Source organism: Eleutherodactylus coqui, chromosome 7 (assembly GCF_035609145.1).
Source record: "Eleutherodactylus coqui strain aEleCoq1 chromosome 7, aEleCoq1.hap1, whole genome shotgun sequence".
Classification (NCBI taxonomy): domain Eukaryota; kingdom Metazoa; phylum Chordata; class Amphibia; order Anura; family Eleutherodactylidae; genus Eleutherodactylus; species Eleutherodactylus coqui.
Window position 1 is genome coordinate 55,187,900 of NC_089843.1, and position 27,852 is coordinate 55,215,751.

Sequence of the window (27,852 nt, forward strand, 5' to 3'; positions counted from 1 at the left end):
TCTACTTTTTATTTCTTCACCTTCTTTTTCTTCCTTGCTTTCTCATTCTTTTTCTGTACTCAACTCTGTGTTCCTGTTCAGAGTCGGGAGATAGCACCTTGTGTGACGGACATGGCACCTTATTATTAAACCATCAGTGGCTTTCTGATTTATGTATTTCATTAGCAGGTTGTTTTCTTTTCTCTTAATGACTGTTTGTTGATATGGAATCTTACGAAACTCAGCTACTGTGTATACTCCGCAGGGCAAGTTTCATACTTCTTGGTCCTGCTCTAGGGGTCTTTTCCCTCTACTGGACTGTTACGGTATATACCTGTTAATCTTAGTAAAATTAGTTTATTTTACAAAAAGTAAGCGGTCTTCCCTCTGCAAACCCCTGTGACCACAGTACCAAGCTAAAAATCTTTTCAATGTATCCTCTTCAGTAACTATGCCCCCCTTCACCAAAGTAGCCCCTTCTGACACACACTGTTAGGCCTCTCTCACACAGGGCGTTTGCAAAAACACTGCGTTTTTCAACGCTGTTTTTATAACATTTTCAGCTGCCCATTTATTTCAATGGGAGACACAGCTGAAAACGCCCAAGAATAGAGCATGCAATGCTTTCAAAATGCAGCGTTTTCAGCCTTGTGTGAGGAGCCCCGGAGGTGTAACTTAAAGCTTCGGGGCCCCAATGCAAAATCTGTAATAGGGCCCCTAACTATAATGCTTTATTCATAGCACTAGGCTTACTATATGGAGAAGATAGGCCTTATGGGCCCCCTAAGGCTCCTGGGCCCGGGTGCAACCGCATCCCCTATAGTTACGCCACTTAGCAGCCCCATTGAAATGAACGGGAGCCTTGTAGAGTGTTTAGCACAGCGCTGAAAACACAGCGCTAAATGCTGTACAAAAACGCCTGTGTGAGGGAGGCCTTAGTCTAAAGTTTACTTCACTATATCTAACGTGACAATATATCACCGCAACAGCCAATCACACTGCACTGAAGTGATCCTACGTCTGCTTTGCCTTGTCATCTTATCTTGTTACAGTCTGCATTTTAGCCCGGAGCTGCACTCACAACTGTGTAAGCTAATGATTGCTAATCTCACAACATTTTTTGCTGGCCTACAAATTTTACAAAGTTTTGGGTATATTACATTGCTGCAAGAAAGTGACATTACAAATACAGCATGTCAAGCCACTGCTGTGTGGACAACTGGAGCAGAGTCAGAATTGCAATGCGGAATCTCCTAGAAAACTCCTTGAATATTTTCTTAGGGTCCTGTTAAACAAAACGATTATCGTTTAGATTATTGCTGGATTGTGAGAATTTGAACTATATAGTCAAGTATAAGCCAAGTTTTTCAGCACATTTTTTGTGCTGAAAAAGCTTCCCTTGGCTTATATTCAAGTCAGAGAAGGGTTTAAAAAAAAACCTCCATACTCACCTCCCATCCGGTGTCTGTGTCCCCGGCGGCGGTGCGGCAAGCTGCTGTAATCCTCCCCACTGTCATCCCCCACCGTCCTCTCTGCTTGGCTCTGTCATCCCTTGCCGTCAGGCTGTGATTGGTTTGAGCGCCGGCTGTGATTGGCCGTCGCTCGATCCAATCACAGCGCTTACTTCCGCAGCGCTGACAGTGGGGGATTTAAAAGCCGAGCAGGGAGATGACAGCGGGGAGAATTCTAAAGCAGCTTGCCGCACGCAAGCTGTGGTTTTGTGGTGCAACTTATTGACTCGGCTTATACTCAGGTCGGCTAATACTCGAGTATATACGGTAATCGTTCAGTGTAACTGCCACTAAATGATGAGCGATAATTTGTTCTCTTATTGTTCGTTGTTTAGGCAGGCATAAAAATTAATTGACGACCATCCCACGTAAACGGGGGCGGACAGTCGGAAGAAATCTCCATCCTACTCTACTTACATTCACTGAGCAATCATTGCTTCTGTATTGAATCATAGGAGCGATAAGCGCTGGGACGACTGTTGGGACTAAAGCACCTGACAATCTACCCCTGTGAAAGGACCCTTAGAAATTGCTGTTAATTTGTATTTTGGGAAGTGTTATCTTTCCAGCAGACACTGATGTAAAAAGAACTAATTGCTCCCTGCTTTATAGGAGCTGCAAGAGGTATGTCTGCTAACAAGCTTGTTGACTGCTTCCAATTAACAACCTATGGGATTGTGAATACTGTGCAGCTCTGGGATATAACATAGGCTATACCTCAGGGTCATTGCAAAACAGGTGATGTACTTACAAAGTAACTCGAGTTTATAAGGAGATTAATTACATATGTATTCCATAAAAAGGCATTTAAAGCTGAACATACTGTATATTTTCAGAAACCTTTTTACCCTACTTCTACATCATCAAAGCCTCAGTCTTCACACATTTATTTTTGCAATATCCTTTGAACTCTCAGAGTGAAAAGAAACCATTGTTGATGAGTAGATATAAAACACCCACAAGGTCTCTGGATTTGTAGTTAAAAGTAGATGAATATGTTTCATGCCTGACTGATCCTAAGCCATAATCCACATAGTTCAGTGGTGCTTGTGTGCATAGGAGCAACAAAGTGGCTCTGTCCAAATGGTTACTGAGAAGCAACAGGGAACTTCTGTTAATAACTACAAAGGCAATATCCGAAGGGTGGAGCCCTCCTTCACCATGTAGTACCTGTACATTTATGTCCCATCATACATATATTTGTACACCTAAACTGTTGTGTCCAAGTGATTGTGGAAATGCATTTAGAACTACAGCAGAACTACTTATACAAACCCGAGCATCTGGAGCGCTGCCTGTAGCACCCTCGTCCAAAGTTAAGCAGTGTTTGCTCACTAGATCTTCAAAGGAAGAACTACTGTCGGCTGGATTTAAAAGCCAAGCTGCTATTCTCGGATCTAAGATAACATTGGGTGCCACTAAAAAAAAAAGAAATTTAAAGCAATGAATATCACATGGACTCTATCTGAAGAACATAATGCTCTACTTTTCTAACTAAACACGATACAATGAAGAAAATATAAACATGAGCTGAACCTGCCTTGTGGCCCTCAAAAGCTAGTTTCGCACGGCCAAGTGCGATATTGGACCATGAAACTCGGCCGATACCGCTCTTGGGAATATGCAATGCACCCAAGGATGCGAGGGTTTTGTGTCAAAAACACCGCCCATCACTTCAGTACAGTTGTGATCCTCCGGTACCGCTTTCAGCCAGTGTTGAAGGATCGGCAAGTGTTTGCCCTTGTTTTCAATGGGAAAACCTTGCATTGCCCTCGCATGAACATCACGTGCTGTGCAATGTGTTTTCCATGGGCGATGTGTTCCGAGGGATTGTCCAAAGATAGGATATGCCGTGATTTTTCCAGGCACCACAATGTGGGAAAAAGAAAAAAATATGAAAAAGAAAAAAATTGCTCATGTTCCCATGCGTCACGAAATGCACAAATCTCACACAATTTTCTCGTGTGAAAGCGGCCTCAGGGTAGATTTACACATGGCAGATTTGTTCTACTGATAATCAGTTCTACTCATCTGAATGAGGTGGGTTCAGCAGCAAGCACATGGTTTTCTGCAATGTCTTCAGATTAAAAAGAGACAGTTGAAGAAATTTCTGCAACAAATCTGTCATGCGTGAATTTACCCTAAAATCCCTCATTGATGAGCCAACCAACCAGTAATCCTAAACCCTGGGAACCATTAGCATATTAATTTATGTAGGTCTAGTAGGTAATAGGTAGCACTGTCTTTCTCTTGTAACCTACTGGGTGCCTCTGTAGTTGGACAGATTGAACGGATGGGCTATCCATCCGTAATCCAATGATCTACTATCTGATATCAACAGAGAATCTTATGATATATTAACTTAAATTATATAATAGAACAATGAAAAGTGAAGCACAACTTACCTACACATCTCATCTTACCAGAGGTGTGACTTGAAGCTCTTCCCCAATGCACAATAGGATGGCTATTACAATCTCTAATAGCCATCCCTCTTTCCCATTCCTAAATATCATGTGCCATGTACAATACTAGTGACTTTTATACCTGTCATCAGATGCATGCTGCCTGAACCACGGACAACTATGTAGACTAAGCCTGTGTATTTATTATTCTGAAATGCTGCGGCATTTGGGAATAAACATACTTTGAAGTGTGACACAGAATGGTGCTCCGAGTCATGGAGGTGGGCCACACCGGACTCTCCCTGCCTAGATCATGTACAATTCCCTCCTTATATACAAAACGGGAAGGGGCAGTCACTCTACATGCTCCGGGATGGAAGAGGCCAGCATGGTTTGCCTCCATGACTCAGAGAGCCCTTCCAAGCCAAACTTCAAAGTGTGTTTATTCTGAAATTCCACAACATTTCAGACAGATAAATCCATGGCCGCAGTGTACATAGCTGTCCCAGGTTCATGTTGTCCATAGTTCAGGCAGCAAGAACCTGGTGACAAGTTCTCTTTAGGGTGCTTTCGTACAGGGCAGAATTATTCAGCACGGACATTTATACACTATATGGACAAAAGTATTTGGATACTGCATGCTTTTCAGAAAAAGTGCTTCATTATTCTATTTGATAACATGTCAGCCCTCCCTTTGCTTATATTGCAGTGGTAACACATCGAGGCATACTTTCCACAAGTTCTCTGTAAGTCGGGGCAGGAATAGCTCACCATTCCTTATGTAAGGCTGTGAGAAGAGATTGTTGTGAAGATGGGCGTGGGTGGCAGGGTCATACCCGTCGCTCCAGTTTGTACAAGTGCTCGATGAGATGAATGGTTATTACAAAATCAGCAGCTTTTTATTTTCCCCATGCCCTTCCCAGCATGCTGTTCAGCAAACTCAGTATTTGCATATTTGCTGATTTTCTGCAGCGTCCAAATACTTTTGTCCATATAGTGTGTATCACAATGTTTTCCCTATTGGGCTTGAATTCCAAATCTGTTAACATTTGCATATCTTTACTTCAAAACTGCAAGATTGAAATCTGCAGAAAAGCTTTCAGCTGGGGAATTAAAGACGTCTTGCGGAATGATTGTGAATTCCTAACATACAGGAGATGTAATTCCGCAATTAAATTCTGTGGAAAAAAATGTAAGAAATTCCACAAAATGTTCTGCCGAATGCCTCCGCTGTTAGATCTGCATTATTTGACAAAATCTGCAACTGTGCTGCGTCCTGCAGCCTAATTTCACTTGTGTGAAAGCATCCTTAATACGACAGGAAACACTGGATCCACTAAGCCTCCGAGGTAACGACTGCTAGCACACCGCTGCATCTCACCGTGTCTGAAGTTCATAAACTTTCCATAAATAGTTCGAAGAAAATCCTTTGCATTGAAGCAAATAACTGAAGCTCTGCTTTGTAGGATGTGGAGGAGCGCACTTCTGGAAACAAAATATCAGAAAGGTATTTAGAACTTAGCTTTAGAGCGACAATAATACCAGAGTGCCATAACACAGAGTTTCTGTACATATAGAAGGATTTTATGTACGTAAGACAAAAACAAGAACAATAAACATGAACTAAATGAGTGACAGAGGGAGAGAAGATAGACGCTGTCCTCGGGGCTTACAATATACAAAGATTACATCATTTACATATGGCTAGATAATAGATTACAATTTAGCTCTAGCTTAAAGGGGTTTTGTCATTAAAAAAAAAAAATTTCTATACTCTCCGATTCCTCCCAGTCAACTTACCACATTTTCTCCTGGCTGAGCTTCTGTAGTGCCCCAAGTCACCTCACCGCATGCTGGCCAGCTTGTTATTAACCCCTTAATGACGGTCCTATAGTGTTTTTATATCCTGCTGTTGCAGGATGTGTATGGAGGGAGATAGCGCCACTATCCCCCTCCATACAGTGTGGGCATCAGCTGTTTATTTCAGCTGACACCTGCGGGCAATAGTTGCAATTGGCCGTTCGGCCGATCACGGCTATTAACCCTGTCCATAAAAGTCTGATCTATCAAATTAATGCATTATTTTACCCGCACAATGAACGTGGTTCGAAACAAAAAATAAAGAACGCCCGAAATGCACTTTTTTGTGGTCACCCTATCTCCGAGAAAAAATATAATAAAAAGCGATCAAAAAGTCACTTGTTTGCGAAAATGGTACCAACGGAAACGACAGGACGTACCGCACAAAATGAGCCCTCACACAACTATGTCAACAGAAAAATAAAAAAGTTATTGCACACAGAAAATGGACGCAGAAAATAATTTAAAAAAATTAAATATCTTAAAAAAAAAATACAAGTAGTACAGCAAAAAAAATAACTATATAAGTTTGGTATCCTAGTAATCGTACTGACCCATAGAATAAACTTATTGGGTCATTTTTGTTGCAGTTCGTGCGCCATAGAAACAGGACGCACCGAAAGATGGTGGAATGTCGTTTTTTTCCATTCTCTCTGCTTATAATTTTTTTAAAGTTTTTTAGTACATTACATCGTACAAAAAATAGTGCCATTGGAAAATATAACTCATACCACAAAAAACTAGTCCTCATACAGCGACTTTGATGGATAAATAAAGGAGCTACGATTTTTTTAAAGGCAGGAGGAAAAAGCGAAAATGGAAAAAAGCAAAAAAGCTCCGTCACTAAGGGGTTAAGGCTGCATTTCTCACATTCCTTCCGGCTGGGTCAGGTCACGTCCCTGTGCTATAGTCTCCCTGTTCTATAGTCGTCACTGCCTAGGAAGGAATTCTAATCTATTGCCGAGACAGCTCGCATGAGCAATCTCTGAAGCCGATAGGCACTCCCCCTGCTAGCCCGTGAGCTGTGACATAACGTACATTGCTGAGCAAGCTGAAGACTGCCAATCAATGTGCGTAACCTCACAGGGAGGAGAAGAATTTTTATTCAAGATTTTTCAAACATTACAATTAAGCACATGAACTCAGTTATATTGCAAAAGAGCATACTTAGTTCCCATGAGCTCAGAAAAAGTCTCCATTGTCTATACCGAAAAACAATAAACCAATAATAGAAACAGAAAGACATAGACTAATAGTAAAAGAAATAAACATTTAGACAAAGACAGAGGACATTACTAGGGGACACAGTTACACAAGAAGGACGATTCGTAGAGGGGAGAGGGAAAGGGTGGTCAGGGTGACGGGGAGGTCCTAGGAGAGAGTGGCGACCAATCCCAGCTGCTCTCGTGTGAGTCAGAGTCAAACCTCAAAGCTGACCAGACACCACCCAAGTCCTAAATTTCTCCGAGGACCGGAAAGCAATCCAGCTCTGCCATAATCCAGCTCCTCATGAGCACCACTCTATCCCACCCTCAGCTCATCATTTAGCTCCTCCATCCACATTGTTCTAGATGGAGGAGTAAAGGACTTCCAGAGTCTAGGGATGATTCTTCTGACCGCAAGAATGAAGACTCTCAGGAGCCCCCTTTTAGCTTTTTTGATCAAACCTGGGAAGACTGAGAGTAAAGCCATCTCTATCATCAATTTCGCTTGTGACCTGCCAATATAATTGTAAACTTCCATCGTCTCCCTCTGCAAAGCAGATACTGTAGGGCAACTCCACCAGATGTGGGACATGTCCCCCCTGTCTCTGTTACATCTCCAGCAGACGGGAGATCTGCGGAAAGATTTTATGTAATTGATCCGGAGTCCTATACCACCAGGATAGGATTTCAAAATTTTATTCCTGTGCCTTGCAAGCAGGTGGAATTTTCTGGCAAAGGACCCAGGCTCTCTCCGAGTCCTCCCGCGGGAGGTTCTGCCCAAGTTCCCTCTCCCACGTCTCCACGTATGGTGGCATCTGGACCTCCAACTCCCAATTCAGCAGTAATCTGTAGAGGATGGACATCATATGCCTCTGTGAGGACGTAGACATACAAATTTGCTCGAATGGTGTTAGGGCACCAGTAAGATTCACCCAAGGAGAATTTTTCTTTTTTAATGAAAGAGCCCATTTAACTATTTAGAGGGGTTGTTTCACAAAGACAATATCTGAGGGCTCCCACACACTTGCGTTTTTTTTAATGCTGCGTTAACGCTGCATTTTTTTATGCGAATGTCAGTGGAACTTTCTAATGTTAAAAACGCATCGCAAGTTTGTGCTTTGCGGTTTTTGTGTGATGCGGTTTTAACATTAGAAAGTCCCATGGACATTTGTGTTAAAAAACCACAAGTGTGTGGGAGCCCTGACTATATGCTTTATTATGACAAACAGACATCAGAAGGAGGGGGTCATCTGAAAAGGACCATGCTCTATGACCAAGAGAGTTGATGACAAACAGTACTTGAATGGCCATCATGTGACGCTACATTGTAAAGCCAGTTGTAACACTCGGCCATTTAATTGGGGTTTGATAAACTGCGGTAGCTTCCATCTTTGTCAGATAAAATCAAGTGTCTTTCACTTTGCTTTAAATCTATGTGAGAACTTCAGTTACCGCTTTGAGAGGTGTTTTGATGTCTATCACACACCCATCCATAAAGCAACCTCTGTGGTGTACTCTGTATGTACATAGAGTTGCATGTAAACCCATGGAATTCCATAGACATGTACCGTAAGCAAACACAGCACAGTCCTGCTGCAGCAGTCCCCGGGTTCTGTGGATACTGTTAAGTACCACTTAAAGGGATATTCCCAACTTATAAAGTGATAGCTGTTAAGACAGCAGGCATGAATCCGCTGTGGTTAGATCCAGGGACTGCAGCTGTTCTACAGTTTTCACTGTTTAATCCTACCAATCGGGATATGGTCTTTGGGTAAACGTGGTCCATAAAAAACTTGAGGTCAGGGAAGGAGTAGTTAGTAAAGCTGAGTGCAACAGGCACAGGTCGAATCAGAAGAGCAGGCAGAACACTAGAACACCTTTGCACACTAGGAGACCAATTGCTCAGGCACCTACCTATGGTTAAGGGGGCCTTACATAGCCAGGGGCTTCTCCGGACTGACCAAGGATGAAAAAGCTAGGTGTACACACTAGCCCTTTAAGAGACGGGCTGGGCACGCTTGTGCATGCTATGGGGACCAGGAAACTGACATAAGATGCAGTATCGGCTGCAGACAACATAGGGTACATGGGAGAAAGTAGGGGATGCTGTCAGCCATATCAGTAGCATATCACTAAAATATGCCATCGGTGGAGGTTTAGTCTCTTGCGATCCTTAGAATGAAGGGGATACAGCTATGATGGAGTTTTATCTGCATAGCTGCTCTCCAGCCATCCGAAAAGGGCATACAGCTGGCCCAATTCACTTCAAATGGGGCAGTGCTGAACAACATGTGGCTGGGGTGCCGCTGTGAAGGGGAAAACACTGAAAGCGACACAGCATTAAATCAGAGCGTTTAGATGTAGCGAGAACTGAGCGAACCAGCGATGATTTTTATGCTGGTTGAAAGTGAGTGACAAACGAAAAGTAGACGAACAGTAAACGATGGCTTTGCTTTTAGACAAAACGATTATCATACATTTTTGTTTGTTTCAACAAATTTTGCGTGATAATCATCCCACGTAAATGGCCCTTAAGGTAAAGGGAGCGTCTGTCAAACTTGTTGACAGTTTCTAATAACAATCCACAGAACTGTGAACACCGGATAAGTAATTATAATGCATTTACAAAGTTCTACATACATAAACTGTTACATGGTGTATAAGTGTTTATACAATGTTTAGAATGTTGAGTTAGGCCGCCTGCAGACGGCTGGGTCGTATCCCCTGCGAGAATTCTCACAGCGGGACCAAACCCGAGCCCCTGCAGGGACCAGCGCGGCACTCACCTCTTCCGCGGCTCCGGCTCTTTGATATGCCGGCTGCCGGCAAGCCGGCGCATGCGAAGCGATTTGTTTTCCGCGCGTGATTTCGCGCGGACAAATCGTGGCCGTCTGCCTAGGATTGCATTTTCTAATGCAATCCTATGGCAGCGGCCACAGGCGGAAATTCTGCGGGAAATCCCGCCGCGAAATTTCCTACCATGTGCAGGGGGCCTTTATAGAGCAGAAAAGTATGTTGTCAGTCATTCACAGTAAAGATAAGAAGCATTGCTCACCGTAAAAAGTTATGTTGCACTTGATCTTTGTCCCACAAGCCATTATCAGTTACAGTCATATGAATGTAGGTATAATCCGGAGGATAGATTTCAGCATCAGTAGATACAAGGTCACTCTTCTTTATGTCACTCTTCTTTATTATTAAAACTAGAATTCCATTCAATAATGTACTTTCATCCTGTGATAAAATATTCATGTGTAAACTGGTTAGAGGAAATTAATCATTACATGCAGCAATGAAACCATTAAATTAATTGATGAATGAAGAATAACATAAATTAATTAGATGTGAATAACTAATCCTTCAGAAGGCTAGAAACCTTTCATATGAATGAAGAATAATAAAGGTGAAATTTACGATTAGGCTGGAATGACAGGTTGTATTTAAGCTGGGTTCTCCTTGTGACCTTCAGACTATTGCAAAATGTCTAAGAATGTTAGAGTTTCTACGATAGTTTCAAGGTCATATGCAACTTTTTTCCTCATAGGTAACAATAGAAAATGTATTGCATCTGTGACTTTCATGCATCTAGCATAACATTTTGAGTATCTTCCCATCTGCATTATTTAATCTGTTTTTAAATAGATTTTTTTTCTCTTTTCAAAATTTAAAAAATGGATCAAAAATATGAATTGTGGGAATTTTCTCTATATATTACTATCCATGGTGGTTTGGTGAAAAGACTACGCCGAGTAGCAGAGAGGACCAGGTGGTGTATGGGGAAAAATTTTTCTTCTTGATGCAAACTAAAGTGAACAGATCTGGTATTTTGGCGATTTCATTAAACAGATCCGTTCAGTAACTGGCTAGTTTGGTTTCATTTGTATCAGTTTCTTATTCTATGATCTGTTTTTGACTGATCCGCTTTTTTTTTCCTTTTTGGCTCTAGCTTTACAACGGCACAAACTCAGTATGATTTAATAGATCAATTATACAGAACCTCCAATGGATACAAACGGGATAGTTTCCATTTGTATCCGCCCTGCATTGAGTACAATGTTAAGGGGGAAAAAATGGAAAGCTTCATTCCCTCAGATTTTGGTTTTTTGGATGGAAAAAAATCCCACACTTCAATCTTTTCTTTCCATAAAATATAAAAAAAAGATAGAACAGAAGAAAATGAAAGTAAACTGAACCAAACTGAAACATAATAAATTCTACTGAAAGCAAAGAGGATTTTCCATTTTTTTTAATTCTTCTACTCTTAGGACAGAATAATAAAAAGGAAAATGCGACATTGATGTAAACTAAAACTCGTAGTCCACTACGCAATTCCATCCTATAATAAAATGTAACCCCTGATGAAAACCAGCCAACCGGAGACCAAGAAAACACTTTTTTGGTCTCCGTCTGATAATGGAACCCATGGACGCATTAGTGTATACGTCTGGAGTTTTCCTAATGTACAAGATAAGGATAGAATTGAAACGTGCCGTGAGCGCACCCTAATATATGTATGCACTGGGTTAGGTATCATTCCCACTGTGGTTTTTTCCACTCTGTTGGATCCTGTCTGAGGGTTTCTTCACAAGTGCCGAAAATGGCATGGAGACGTAACCCCCAGACTACACTATTATACTCCAAATATAATGGAAACTAAAGGAGCCCTTGTCAAACAAACACCAGTGGTGTCCTCTTGACTAGCGACAGTGAATGGTTCCATTTGTGGTTTTTGTCACACTGTTGTTTTTGGCACCTGTGACAGAATCCTCAGACAGAATCACACAGCGTGTAAACAAACAATGTGCAAATGCGCTCTCAGACAGACTCTCTCTGATGGCTCTGTACTCGGAGAGACAGAGGAATAAATCAAGTGTGAATCATAGACAACGCCTTTAATTAAAGAGCCACCACAGCAATAAGCTGTTCAACACAGGTCAGGTCTGGCTCTAGAAAACCCCGGCCAACAGCTGTTTGCTGGCTCATAGAAAAAGGTCCGGAGTGAAAGACCCACTTGTAAGTTCTTGTTGGTCGCCTGGGACATAAGATTCTGGGAACAGCGGTATTTCTACAGAATGCCAGGGAAACTGAATTTCTCAACTTCCCTTGAGAAAAACCCATTAAAGAGGTATTCCCAGAATGACAACTTTGCACCAATCCACAGGATAGGTGATTAAGTGTCACATGGGTGGGGGTTAGACTGTATTTCCTGGTTGCTGCTGACCAGGACATGTGACGACTGCAGCCAATCACTGGCCACAGCAGTGACTTTCTCTAGCAATTGATTGGCTGCACCCATCACATGTCTTGGTCAGCAGAAATCAGAATGTACAGAGTGGTTGTGAAGCACCATAAATATATGTCGCTTGGTCCTGGGCTTTAATCCCGTTTGTTAGTAAATATATGTTGCAGAACTAAAGCTTCTGCAATCTAGCAGCGGCAGGTCAGGTTCTCAGCTGTCAGACACAGCCGAGGACCTGTAGGAGGAGGCAGAAGCCGTTATATGACATCAAGAGGGACATAGATGTTAAAAACCAAAGTTACAAAAATAAGTAAAAGGAAAAATTACAGAATAAAATTAAAATATATGAAAAAAGAAAACGACCACTGCTGACGCCAAACTAAACCGCCGTCCTATCCGTCCTGTAATCCAAAATCATACAACTTATATATCAAAATACCCAAAACAAAATGACAAACTCATTCATATACTTTATTTTAACAGAAACATAATATATTTTTTTTTTTATAAAGAACTATAAATTTTAAAAAAAGCTTTTGCTTTTTGTACACATAACCCTTAATAAATTTTTTTAAAAATTGTCAGGAAAAAATGGGGCCATAAAACCACCATATGGGTAAAAAAATAAACATGCGGTCTTTGAGGGCTTAATGTCCATCCATCTCACATTAAATGTGCAAGTTGGGAATACTAACCTTGGATGAACAAAGCTGTGATGATCCATTCTGAAATAGCATTGTCAGTACTATGGTCTGAGCCTGCCTGGTCTCATCCAGTAATCTGCATTGCTCCTCCTCATTTATAGACCAAATGTTCCACAACTTTATCCCATCACTTATATCAGTGCATTTTCGCTTAGCCTTAGATTCTGTAAAACTCCTCTCTGGCTCTTCAGATGAACATCTTTTTAGTTTGAGTGAAGGAAGTAACAGACATTCTGCATTTGTAGCTACTGCTAAGAGTTTCTTCTGTCTTTCACTTTCTCCATCTTCTTGCTCTATATGTGAATGAATATTCATGAAAGGTCGGCTCTGATCTGGATCATTAACTCTCCTGCTCAAAATTCTGGGTGACAGAGATGGTGAAATAACCTGAAGCTTCATGTGCAATTCAGTATTCGAAGACTAGTAACAAAACACAAAGACCATCATGAGTATAGACATTATTTCCAGTAAGAGAAACCGCGTAATCTTGTAGATATGATACCTTTTAATGGCTAACAAAAATACATGATGTTACAGTGAGCTTTCGAACCTCTCAGGGTTTAGGCTTAAATTAAAAAGATCCGAAGAGGCATGTATATTTATACATCTATGACAAGGCACAGACATGGATGTTAATAACAATTTGCACCTAAAAGAACACTACCACAAAAACACAAACATCTTTGAATAGTCACTGATAAGGGAGTGAAGGTTTTGTAGTCACAGACACAACATAGAAGGTATGACAGCTGGTCGGCCATGTCACACCAATCATGTGGCCAGCAGTGCAACCAGCCCGAGAGGAAGCAGAGCAGAGCAAGATGATTATGTCATCAATGATGACTCATCATCCTGCTGCTGCTGCCTCCTGCTGTGCGGCGGCCAGGTCTGCGTGCCCTGCTGCTCTCCTCACCCAGAGAAGTGGTCAGGGCCCTGGGATATGTATGTATGTATTTGTCTGTCTGTCTATCATTAATATTCTATATATCTATCTATCTATCTCTATCTATCTCTCTATCCATCTATCTCATCTCTCTTCTATCAATCTATCCATCTCATATCTATCTGTCTGTCTCATATATATCTCTATCAATCTCATATCTATCTATCTATCTATCTATCTATCTATCTATCTATCTATCTATCTATCTATCTATCTCTCATATCCATCTATTTCTCTTCTATCTATCTATCCATCTCATATCTATCTGTCTGTCTCATCTCTCTCTCTCATATCTATCTCTCTCTCTCATATCTATCTCTCTCATATCCATGTATCTCATATCTATCTCTCTCTCATATCTGTCTATCTATCTCATATCTATCTATCTATCTACTGCTGGTATGAGTGATACATCTACCTGTATATAATTGCACACTTTACACACATTTAAAAATGCATCAAAAACATATGCGTTTTTTAAAAGTGTATGCAGTTTCTTAAAAACGTTTGTGGTCTTTGAATTCCGCATGCAGTTTTTTTAAGTGCTTTTCTTAATTGTGGTTCAAAAGAACAACAAAAAAAACATGAACACACCCAAAGGCCACTCTCACATATGCGTTCAGAAAATGCAGCTCAAAATCGTGTATGTATGTATCTGTCTGTATATCATCTCTCTTCTATTTATGTCAGGGCTCGAACCCATGACCTCTTGAATTCCAGTCGGCAGCTCTCTGCTAGACTATTCAGGACTTGGAGAGTTCCTTGCTGAAAACCTAGCCTTGTTCTGTATTTCCCAGTTACCTAGTTCCTGCCTCCTGGTCCTGATCCCACCCCTGTTCCTGGTTGCACTACCTATATAAGCCTAGCCCTGTCAATCCTTCAGTGCGTGATTATTGAGCTCTCAACCTGTAATCAAACTCCACTGCTGCCTGCTCCTCTGCTACTACTACCGTGATCACTTGCTAACGACCCGGCTTGCACTTGACTATGCTTCCTGTCTCATCCTCTGTACTGCAACCGTGACCATCTGCTAACAACAACAACCCGGCTTCCTCCTGACTACTCTCCAGTCACATATTATCACATATTTTCACTTTTTGGCTATAAAATTAGGCTACAGGCAAAAGTAGCCTCTAAAGCTTGCAAATATAATTTTTTGTTACTTCAATGCACCCAAGAGATTGGAACAGAGCAGGCACAGATTACTCAGGTGTCGCACTTTCTTGTGGGCCAAACACACTTCCGCTCTTATTGAGACAGTGCAGTACAACCCCTGAACAATGAAGAAACATATACCTAAATATATAAATAAAGAAGGTAGAAGACAAAACAACAATAAAACAAAGGCGAACATTCCCCCTTAACATTAACCCCTTAGTAACCAAGCCTGTGTGTGCCTTAATGACTAAGCCAAATTTTGAAAATCTGACATGTGTCACTTTAACATAGAATAACTCAGTAAAGGTTTTGCATATCCAAGTAATGCTGAAATAGTTTTTTCGTTTCAAAGATTTTTATTGAATTTTACAATCATACAATTGATAGGCTTGTAATATTCTAAAGTCCCCTTGCAGGGGGCCAAATATTGCCATCAAAAATAGTATTTGCCTACAGTGGCTAATAGATTGCAAAGTTATGGGGTGAAACAAAACAAAGGGGTCAACATGGAATTTTAAACCAGTAGGTCGCCAAGAATCCACATCGTCAGTCAGAAATATTTAAATAGCGTGTATAATTCTATTTGGTCGCTTAAATTGTTTTTTTTTGCCACATATTGTACTTCATTTAGGTGGTAAAAATAGACAGATAGAATTTAGCGCCAAAATTGGGAACATTTTGAAAAAAATTGTAATTTTTTTCACATTTTCAGCTGCACTATGTCAAATATGTGCAAACATAGGCCTCATGCACACAGGTGTATTTGAATTGCGATATCCGCGATTGGCATCGGCGCAGGAGATCCACTGTTAAAGCCGCCCATAGGAAACCATGAGCTTCCGCAGCTCCATGCACACATGTGGATTTGATTTGCGGATTCTGCAAGCGGAAAATGAATATCAGCATGCTCCATTTTAACGCGGATTCCACGCGGATGGGCTACGTTGATCTCTATAGAAGTGTTCGATCCGCAGTGCATCTGCAATGTAGGCGGACACTTCTCAGGTTGCTTGGAGTCCAGGTAGGAAGATGGGGGGAAGGCACCATTGGACTTGCGTTTTTTTTCCCCACATGGATGATCTGCTGTGCATCTGTGTATTGAATCCGCGATCTCCCTCCAGCATTTAAAATTTATTTATGCAATGACTCGCAGGTCATCCGTGGCAGAAATCCACATGCGGAATTCACACGTGCCGTGTGCATGAGGCCATACTGTACAAATTTTTTATAAGATATATATTTCCATCTGTTTACTTTTTTCAGGAAGCACATTTGAAAAACTAAGTTGCTTCTTTTAACCATTTCGGAAACGTACAAATTTAACATTAATTGTTAACATTTTGAGGAACTTTTTGTTTTCCTACACCAAGCCAAAATTGCAAAGGCTCATAAGTGTCAGAATGACCGCATTTTAAAAAATACACCCATTAGGGTGCCTTCACACTTGCAATCACGATATCGCTGCAATCAGGAGTTAATGCAATTTAGAGAGGAAAAAATAAAATGTCATATTTTTGCAACTTGTCATTTTAAAGGCAACTTTTTTTCCTATTTTGCACATGAAAATGAAGATTTGCACCCCATAATGGATACCCCTGTTTTTCCTGTGTTCAGAAACATACGCGTTGTGGCCCTAATCTTCTGTCTGTATGCACAGCAGGCTCCAAACTGAAAGGAACAGCTGGTGGCTTTCAGAACAGAGATTTTGCTTGAGGGTGCATTCACATGAACGTATATCGGCTCGGTTTTCACGCCGAGCCGATATACGTCGTGCTCATGTGCAGGGGGGGGGGGGGATGGAAGAGCCAGGAGCAGGAACTGAGCTCCCACCCCCTCTCTGCCTCCTCTCCGCCCCTCTGCACTATTTGCAATGGGGAGAGGCGGAATGGGGGCGGGGCTAATTCGCAGAATTTAGCCCTGCCCTGCCTACTTTTATTGCAAATAGTGCAGAGGGGCGCAGAGGAGGCAGAGAGAGGGCGGGAGCTCAGTTCCTGTTCCTGGCTCTTCCATCCCCCCCTGCACACGAGGACAACGTATATCGGCTCGGCGTGAAAACCGAGCCGATATACGTTCGTCTGAATGCACCCTGAAGGTGATTTAGGTCTCATTGCACACTTGTAGAGCCCTCAAGCAGCCAAAATCATCGAGAACCAGAACAAATGACCTCATTTTGAAAACTAGACACCTTAATGAATTAATCTAGGGGTGTAATGCATATTTTGACCCCACAGTTTTTAAATGAATCTAAGCAAAGCAGAAGGAAAAAATTACGATTTTCATTTTTTTGGCAATTGTGTCCTATTAAAACACTGGGTTTTTTTGTACGGCACACATATGAATGAAGACTTTCACCCCAAAATGGATACCTCTGTTTATCCCATGTTCAGAAACATACCCATTGTGGCCACAATCTGCTTACACATGGACACATGCCTTGGTCTATAATGGAGGGAACACCTATTGGATTTCAGGGCACAATTAAATAAATTCCAGGCCCCATTGCACACTTGTACAGAAAAAAAATGCACCCCCTAAAATAATTCTCCCTCCGCGCCGTTTTTGGCATTCCTAAATCTTAGATAAAAGTAATAATGTAAAATGGTGTGCTATGTCTGAAAACAGGGGTAATTACGGAGGCCTGGTTGGGATGGGCCCATGGAGCAATAAAGCCAGGCATCCCTCCTCTTCCCATGCTTGCTGCAAATCCGACAGTTTTTTGGGGGGTATTTCTTGACCTCAGCAGCAGGTAGGGGATATAAAGTGGCGCTCTGTGAGGCTCCGTAAGCTTGCTGAGGTGCGGCGGTCTCACAGAAGGCGCTCAACAAACTGCTCCTGGAACTGCAGGCGAGCGTTCCCGGGGCTTCTTGTAAATTACATATTACAGGTGGCGATCTGAATAATACCGGGCTCACACGGCCATATGTGGAATCTGCTTGCGAATCCCAGCTGTGGCCCTGTGTACGGCCGTGTAATGTATTGCACATAACTGCCTACTCACACAGGCGGTCATGCACAGTACACAGTTTGTTTGTTTATATTTCCCGCACCGTCGCTCAGAGATGATGCGGGTATCTGCAGCCCGTACTCAATGTAATTGCATATAGGTTGCGGGTATATCCACGACCAAAAAGAACAATGTCGCTGATATCCATGGTAAAATAGAACACGCTAAACTCTGTTTTCTGCAAGTGGATTACGTAATTCTGACACGCTAGTATGAGCGAAATTGTTTAAACCAACGCATTTGATTGATCTGCGCATTATCGCGGATCAAAAAGAATGCGGAAGGCGCAATTCCTATCCGGTCGTGTGAGACAGGCCTAAGGTAGATCGCTACCTCCTTATGCCATTGGATAATGAGTGGTCCCCGGTCACGTGATTGCGCAACGAGGCCTCCGGTCACTGATCCAGGCTCTTGGCTATATTTGGTATCCGAGAACAAGGAGATTTTAAATTTCCCAGACCCTACACTGCCTTCTGTGCTTGCATCCATTATTTTGACAACGAGCACATGCACAGAAGCCAGGAAGAGGTCTGTGGGTAAAAATCTTGTCAATGCCCCCTATGTGGAGCCCCTATGACGTATGGAGCCCTCTTCCACTTCCGGGTTTTGAGTTGAACCCCGCGCTGGTAGGCACCTTCATTGTAATACATGTGTACTAAGCAACCAACTAATTACAATTACTATTGATACTAATGAATTGCATCTGATATGCTGGGAACCTCCTCCTTCTCCTGTCCTATCCTGTGGAGTCACATGTGAGTTTGTCTTTTCTGTGATTGGTCTGTGTGGCATTTATGTACTAACCTATGCCCTTCAGTGTATATGCTTGACAAAGTCCTTTGTATAGGACGAAAGAGCGCAGTCTTGTGCTCTGTCAATGGAGTTGTTTTAACAATAAAGATGGCTATTGGATTTTTATCCTTTGAAGACTTCAGAATTCCTCTGTGATATGCTCCAACGGATGCTGCTCTCCTAGACATTTTTCCAGGATTCAGCTAGGATCTACCAGTCCGGATCCCTTGGTGAGCGTGCACCCATTAGCTTTTATGCTATTTTTTGGCTAATTGCCATATCTCCCTATCTCTACAAGCCGTGTGGCTTACGGTGTGCCGCAGAGATCTCTTTGCTATTTCACTCAAAAAATCTTGTCGGGGGACAAATCTGGGGGCTTTAGGTAAGTAATTTCACCTCCCCTCAGGTGAAACTAGCTTTTTTTTACGTTTATGTGATTCCCGTTATCCATTGGATAACAGTGATCACACGACCTGGGACCGAATACCATAGCCCCCCGAGACATATTCAGGCTCTTGGCTACTTTTGGTAGCCAGGAGCAGGGAGATTTTAAATGTCCCGGGAAGTCCTCGGATTTTGCGCATGCATTCGCCATTTTGCCGACGGGCGCATGTGCAGAAGCTGGTAAAAGATCCGAGTACAAAGATCACATCCGGGCAAAAATCTTGGGGCACAGGTGAGTAATTTCATTTCCCCTCACGGATATGATCTGTGAGAGGAGATGAAACTTTAACTTTTTAAACTTTATATGATCGATGTTATCCATTGGATAACAACGATCATGTGACCGGGGATCGCATACTGCAGCCCCCGGTGACATCTCTCTGCTCTCGCCTATCTTTGACAGCCGGGAGCAGGGAGATTTGAAATTTGGATAACGGCAATTGCATGATTGGGGGTCGCTCACCGTGGCCCCCCTATTTCAGCTCCCTGCTATAGGCTACCTTCGACAGCCGATAGCAGAAAGCTGTCACACACGCAGACCCCACGGCTTTAGTCTACAGGGTCAACTTGCCTTTTATGGCCCTATAGACTAAAGCTCAGACACCCATGACATGAAAAACGTATGGGTGATCACTAAGGGGTTAACACAACACAAGTTATTGTAAAGCAATTATAAGGTTAATAAACTGTGGCACACAAATTATCATAACACGTTAAATCTCAAATCAAACTCTGCTACATCTGTATATAAGCAGTACATTATTTTCCTAGTACTTACCTCATCATGATATCCCGTGGGAAAGGTATCACTGCTGCAAACTTCTGAATTACCTGTCAAAACAGAAAATTCTCAATGAATGTAATGAACAATACTCTTCAAATAAGTCATTATTAAATAAAAAGATTCAAAACAATAAAAAAATGTTCTTTCCCTGTGAGCCGCATATTCTTGAAAGCAGCTGTAATGACAGTGAAGTAACATGTTCATTAGAATTACTCTTCCTAGATCTGACAGTACAGTAAATTCTCGGAGGTTTTCTTGTCAAACATCAGCAGACATGAAATGTTTAACAGCAGCCTCTATCTACTGCTCCACAGATAGGCTGCCATAAACGAAGGCCTGTATTCTGCTGACAGACTTGCAGGGCATAGGTATGGATTGTGAAACAAGAATACATAGTGTACATGTAATGGCCCAGAACTAGTGGGGCCCCTCCATAATGTTATATGTCTGTCTTGTGCCATTGTCCTGTCCATGTCTTAATTGTAGTGTGCATTTGGTATGTGTATTGCATCTCTACAGCACTGAATGGATTAATGTCTGGGTGCTGCCTGGAAAATGTATCTTGTTGTGTCTCATGTGACTTTGTCTTATACAGATAGTCCCCGACTTGCGAACATTCGAGTTACGAATTTCGCTAGATACGAACTATCTGTACAGCACAGTATGATGTAATGCTATGGCATTACATCATGCTGTGCAGGGACCGGACAAGCTTCTATCAAGCCTGATAGAAGCCTGTCCGGTCAGATCGCGGTTGCTGGGCAGCCGGGGGCCTTCTGAAAGGCCCCAGGGCTGTCTATGCAGAGCGCCTAGCAAGCCGTGCGCTTGATAGGCACTCTGCATAGGCAGCCCTGGGGCCTTTCAGGAGTCCCCGGCTGCCTAGCAACCGCACAGCGTCCTGCGATCTCATCGTGGGACGCTGTACGGGCCCCCTGAACGTCGGGTGCAGGCTGTTTCTTACAGCGGGCACCCGGCGGCAGCAGTTCCGACGAGCTGCGCCGCTCGTCAGAACTGTTAACACTTTAAATACCGCTGTCAGAGCGGTATTTAAAGTGTTAACAGTTCTGACAAGCGGCGTGGCACGTCGGAACTGCTGCCGCCGGGTGCCCGCTGTAAGAACAGCCTGCTCCCGACGTTGTATGGAGCGGGATCCACCCGCGATCCCCTCCATACTACCATTTGTTCGACTTGCGAACAAAACGGACTTGCGAACGGGCTCCCGGAACGGAACCTGTTCGCAAGTCGGGGAGCACCTGTATATGTGTGTGTGTGTGCAAAGTGCAGGGAGTGGTCTTCTTGCAAAAGCAGAAAAAAGTGCTTGCAAAGGGTGGGAGTCAGTTAGCAAGTCTGCAAGCGGTTGAACCCCACAAACATTGATTGGCCTGTGTGTGAATGGAAGAAGCTGAGCGATACCCTTCTGCTTGGTCTGGGCCTATTCTACCCAGGATGTGCCGGTGCTGACACTAAGCACTGAGTAAGAGAGAAAGAAAGAAGGAACGCTGCTTTAGAGAGAGAAAGCCACCAGAAGCATGAGGCTTGACTGGTAGAGTGTTGGAGGGAGAAAGTCACCAGGAGCGGGATCACACAGATAACTGGGACTGTGGATTGTCCAGATTACCCCAAGAAGTCCTCCCTGTCACACCTTCTAGAAGTGTACTTTGTGCCTGACAACTATTATACGTCGAAACTTTGCTGAAGTTACAGTAAACGGACATTACTGACCGTTCCCAGTTTGTCCAGAAAGTATCTCTGTGTGTGGACTAATTTATTTACTTCACTGCAGAGAACGGAACAGTGGCGTCACGAGTGACAAGAAGATTGCAGGTAACCTGTGGTTACATTTTTCCGGTGACCTTCCTCAGCAGTAACTTGGATGGGTTCCGAGCTACCCCTAGGGGAGGAGATGGTAGCGCCACCGTGACAAGGCCTTTATTTACCCCACCATCTCCTCGGCTGTGGGCCTGCTCCTCGGACGCTGCATACACATACAAGAATCAGTGATAGACGCATACAACTTGTTATTAATTATAAGTAACTGAATGGTACATTTAGAATAAACTAGAGAAAAAAACATGAAATTTGACTTTTTTACCTACGTATAGCTCACAGTATTAGGGCTCCTGCCCACTTGCATTTTTTTATCACTGCATTAACGCTGCATTTTTTTTTAACGCAAGTGTCAATGGGACTTTCTAATGTTAAAAACGCATCGCCAGTTTGTGCTTTGCGATTTTTGTGCGATGCGTTTTTAGCATTAGAAAGTCCCACTGACAATCGCGTAAAAAAAAAAACGCAGCAATATCGCATTGTTAAAAAAATGCAAGTGGGAGCCCTTAGCAGAAACTCATAGGCACAGTTAAAGTATTTCTGCAACTGCTGTAGCTATGACACTGTTGCTGCCTAGGAATATAAACAAGAGTGCTCTACATTCACTGACAGCAAAGATGTTGCAATGGTATATTAGAAAGTTTTAGAACTTTTTCATTTATACAGTTATTAAGGTTTATTTATATACAACTGGAAAACCACTTCACCAAAGAGTTGATACTTCATTGGAGTTGAGGTTCCTCCTATCTCTCTGTGATTGGACCAGGCATCCTCTTTTGTAAACATCTGCTCTTTTGTGTAGTTCCAATGATCCATATCTGAATTTACCTCATTTGCTTTAAAATTCATGTGCTGTAAAATCTCACTTCAAAAGAAGAAAGCACACATTATACACATATTATGATACTACATTGTTTGCATGATGACTCATTGTAATGTGCGATTTGGTTGAAGAGGAAAAAATGTAAAAAATATGAGTACTGTACTGCACCTGCCAGAATGTATGACACTTTGTAATGAAAGGGCAACAAAACAACTCCATGGGCATTCTGCAATCAGTGCATGTGAACTAAGGCTGCTCTCACACATACATTTAAGCTGCGTTTGTGAATGCTTGTTACAGCGTTTGACAGAATTTTTAACGCACCCCATCACTGTGATGGGTAATAAGGCGCGTTAAAAGAACGCTACAACAGGCCAAAATAGAGCAGATAGCGCTCAAAAATCGTGGTCTGCGAGGCCCCATTGAAATCAATAGTGGCGTTGTACCGCGCTAATTGCGCTAAAAAGCGTCCTGTGTGAGAGTGGCCTTAGAGTCATTTGTACTGGTAGGGTAAACATATTGGCTCACATGCATTTTTGAAATTGGGTACTGTTTTCATCCAGGGTTTAAGCAGATGGACGCGTTCTTATCCTGTTATGAGGCCGTGAAATTTATGGCCGCATAACAGGACGAAACAAAACCAATGATTTCAATGGTTTTGTTTCCACTATTCAGGTTCTCGTGTGTTAATAGTATTCATGAGAAAAGATAGGATCTGCCCTATCTTTCCGCTTTTTTTTTCTATCCATACTCCATGCAATAGTGCGGAGTGTGGATAGTACGAAAAAGAAAATAAAACCTTGGTTCATGCGCTAATACGTTCCGCAGCGGTGAGCGTATTAGCGCATGCTCCAATGTGTTTCTGCCCTAGGGTCAGTACGTTTTACTTACACATTAAATTTTTCTTGGATTGTGTTGGACATACAGCTCTCATCTGGAAAAAAAAAAACACTAATTCAAATATCATTATATATAAAAAAAAATGATATAGACACATACTCAGTGGCCATTTTATTGGGCATACTGGGCCTCTTTTGGCCTTCAGAACCACAGCATAGCTTCCACTAGGTGTATTGCAGGAATATTGCCTCATGTAGAACAAGGGTTCATCCATTCATGCTGCTTGCGCTAAATTCTGACCCTGCATCATCATAGTGTGACAGAAATCTGCATTCATCTGACCAGGCGATGTTTTTCCACTGATCAGCGATCCAATTTTTGTGCAATGCACCATTTGGTTTGGATTTTGACGTTGATTTCGACACGATTCACAGCATACTTCACCCCCTCAACTGAACTGAATAGGTGAAATCTGCTGTGAATCCACTGCATAATCTATATCGAACGCTATGGATGTTGATGCGGAGCTTGGTGCAGATTTGCTGCTGATTTTTTTCTGCTGCTAAGCCGTGAGACCAGGTTGAGAAACAAGACTGCTTGCTGACTGCAGATATTTTGCGATGCATACCTTGATATAAGACGCCTCCTCTATGACCAGGCTGCAGAGCGGACAGGATTTTTCCAGCAGTAAGGGATATTGGTTCTTCACTGTAGTAAAATCCAAAGTCTTGTCTATAGTTTTCCATGTTTAACCTTAAAAATACAAGGCAATGAAAACATGACACAACTGCTTATCCATATGCCTACTGCAATATGAATGCCATAGAGGCATGTCGACCGTTCCAGATTCCCATCTATCGTGCCCTTTTTTACACAACATTTACCCATCCTAAGGAAACGTGTTGGAGATTTCTTTGAGTTGTCAGCATGTGTATTTTTTAATCTGTCCCAATAAAGATTTGGATTTTAATTAGCATCCCCTGTCAGTTGCATCAACAAATCCATTTTTATATGTGGCTTCAAAGGCTCAATTCCTGGTGGGATCTGTGACCAAGAGTCAAGGGAGAGCTGGTTTGGTTTTCTTTAGTCATGTTTCTGACTAAACTGCCAAAAATAAATAAATAAATCCATGAGGTCCCGACATCCTGTGCCCACAGCCCAGCACCATGCAGCTGGATTGGCATTTGCCAGAGAACACCAGAATTGGCAGGTCCACCATTGGTGCCCCCTTCTCTTCACAGAGGAGAACAGGCTCGCACTGAGCTCATGTGAAAGAGTCTGAGACAATAGAGGTCATTGTGATTGGAGGTGTGACTTAAAGTGTTCCCTTAATTTTTTGCACTGTATGAGGAGTGTGAAAAATAACTTTGTGACAAATGTATGTAAATAGAGCTCAAACCCTGGCGTACATTTTCAATATATATGTTTCTTATTCTGAGGCACTCTTTCATACCGTATATTTTAAGGATCAAGGCATCTTCTCATTGATGTGTTTTGGTCAGTTTATTGCAGCAGTAATTATAAGCAAAAGCAAGAAGTGGAATCTAAAGATGAAGGAGGTGCAAATCTTTTATCCTTCTCTGCTTATATTCAACTCCTGCATTTGGTTTATAAATACTAATATAAAATACTAACTAGACGTTTGAGTTCAGCCTTAGGCCCCATTGAAAGCAATGGCCTGCCAGCAACCCCTGCAGTGATTTTCGGTGAAGGGCTTAAAATATAAGCCCCTCCCTGAAAATCATCCCTAGCTTGTGTAAAAAATAAAAAAATATATATACTCACCTCTCCGCCGCTGTCGGGGCTCAGCTGCGTCTAGCCGCTTGTCTCCCTGCACTGCTCTGAAGTTCTTTCAGCAGGTGGGGATTTTAAATCCCCGCCTGCTGAAAGGTCTGTATCTGATTGGCTGAGTGCTCAGCCAATCACATTGAAATGAATGGAAGAACATCATGAATGGCCCCATTAAAAAGAATGTGAGAACATGGCGATCCTTTGCCACAGCTGTGGCAGGGGATTCTTTACTCCCCGCAGACAGTGCCATCAACACTGAGCACTGTGACAGCGGGGAATATTTACATGCACCACGGACCTATGCAGTGCACGCATGTCCTATCTTTTGCAGGTGTGCGCGTTTGCATGCCTGTAAAACACGGACATGTGAACAAATCATAGGGAAACCAATGGTTCTAATAGATGAGTGGTTTTGTGTGCACCTATTTAAGCGCGAAAACACGCTCGTGTGAACGAGGCCTTAGGTGGCACTGTGTGGACCCTCTGCATGGAAATTTTGCTGCATTTACAGTATCAGCAAGGTGGATGAGATTTCAAAATTCTCATCCACAAGCTGTGTAAAAAAAAATCCACCCAAAACCCGTGTGGAAATTGATAATTTAATTCCGCAGCAAGTCAATTTTATCGTTGTTTCCGCTGCGGAATTCTCACTTTCTCAATGAGGTGAATTACGCACATGATATACATAAATACATGATAAAACCCGCTTCAAAATCCGCATCAAATGGTACAGGTTTTGAATTTGCTGAGTAGAAAGCAGTGGCAGAAGAGGTGACTAGAGGTGCGGGTATGATCCACTGAACAATCAGAAGTACCAATAGTTCTGTGTAAATGCATACGATCGCTGATTCACTGCTGGTTGCAGGCTCTTTCCAATTTCTCTTGTAGTGTAAGGCTTCCTACACACGGCTGAGTATTAGGCTGTCAAACTTGACTCGATATCGCACTGCCCAACGTGCGATTTACTCACGGATGTGATGCACCTCCCATTATTTCATGTAAAGAGGCAATAATCCGGTGCGGTTTTCAATGTGAAACCTTGCATCGCACTTGCATGCACCGCGATGTGTTTTCCAGTCTCATTGAAAACAATAGGCAATGTATTCTGAGGAACGCGAAAATATAAAGCATACCGCATTGTAGTGCGGGGGAAAAAGATAAATCGCTCATATATATGACTCTATTCAAAAGAATTCATACTCTCGGAACGTACGAATCTCACGTGATTTTCTCGCACGTGTGAAGGCGGCCTTAGAGAGCCTTAAGGTCGGTTTCAGACACGAGTATTTTCTTTCCATATTTGGTCCATGTTTTGGGAACCATAATACAGAGCTAATATAAATCTGTGTTTTTCGTGTCGTTTCCTTTTTTTAAAAAACCGCAGCGTGACCTATTTTGCGTTTTTTTTTCTCTGTATTGCAAATATGGATCAGTATTTGCCCAGGAGAAAATGAAAACACTACACAGGCAATTACTGATGACATGGTTGTAATTAGAGATGAGCGAGTATACTCGCGAAGGCAAACTACTTGAGCGAGTAGTGCCTTATGCGAGTACCTGCCCGCTCGTCTCTAAAGATTCGGGTGCCGGCGGGGAGCGGCGAGGAACGGAGGGGGGATCTCTCTCTCCATCTCTCCCCCCCCCCCCCCGCCTCCACCTGCTCACCAACGCAACTCACCTCTCACCCGCGCCAACAGCCAAATCTTTAGAGACGAGCGGGCAGGTACTCGAATAAGGCACTACTCGCTCGAGTCGTTTGCCTTAGCGAGTATGCTCGCTCATCTCTAGTTGTAATGCCATCTGCAATTCGGATCCATGTTACGAACATATTGAAATATGCTCATCTGAAACTGGCCTCAGGGCTTCTTCACACCGGCGTATTTTTCATCAGTATTCCGTGAGTCAAAACCAGCTGGGGGTCCAAAATACGGAAGGAATGCAAATCTTTCCATTATACTTTCTCTCTGTACGTTTCACTCCTGGTTTTGGCTCACAAAAGACTGATGAAAAATACTGACGTGTGAAGGAGCCCTTAGGCTAATAGAGGCGAGGCTGACCAGTATTTCCCCCTCACTGACATTAGGTCTACGGCATACTTGCAAACTTTATCAGAATGTCTGAGGACTCCAAGAAAAAACAGAGATCTCACGGAAGAGAAGGCAATTTTACTGGTTGCGCCGCATCCTCAACTCTCCCTATTTCTGTGGTTCCCTCCACTCCTGGGTGCTCCACAAAGTCCTGGCATCAAGCAGAGTCAGGATGTTGTCTGCAGTGGTGCCAAGGGGCAGAGGGAAGAGCAAGAACAGTAGAGGTGAGTATCTCTGGTCCTAGGTCTGTAAAGAGTACTTTGGAGTCTACGTACAGGGAGGTTTAGAGTCTGTAAACAGGGGGATCTGGTATGGAGTCTGTATTTTTAGGAGGTCTGGTCTTGAGGGTCTACATTCGAGATTTATCCAATGCTTTTTTGCGTGGAAAAGTAAAAAAAAAAAATTCCCAAGCTCAGCTTGTGCTAGAATTTTGCAATGTTTTGACATCTACACTGG

General features: G+C 42.6%; 1 protein-coding gene across 1 annotated transcript in view; it reads right to left on the reverse strand.

Annotated features, from left to right (window-relative positions):
* The window catches only part of POLN (DNA polymerase nu), a 120,414-nt gene that overhangs the window by 89,165 nt on the left and 3,397 nt on the right, over positions 1–27,852 (reverse strand). Inside the window, exons 4-9 of the mRNA XM_066574782.1 lie at positions 24,147–24,271; positions 20,023–20,075; positions 12,895–13,323; positions 10,016–10,194; positions 5,277–5,380; positions 2,766–2,908 (exon numbers count right to left, since the gene is read on the reverse strand). Of these exons, the coding sequence (XP_066430879.1) occupies positions 2,766–2,908; positions 5,277–5,380; positions 10,016–10,194; positions 12,895–13,323; positions 20,023–20,075; positions 24,147–24,271 (1,033 nt within the window). The remainder of the gene's footprint in view (positions 1–2,765; positions 2,909–5,276; positions 5,381–10,015; positions 10,195–12,894; positions 13,324–20,022; positions 20,076–24,146; positions 24,272–27,852) is intronic.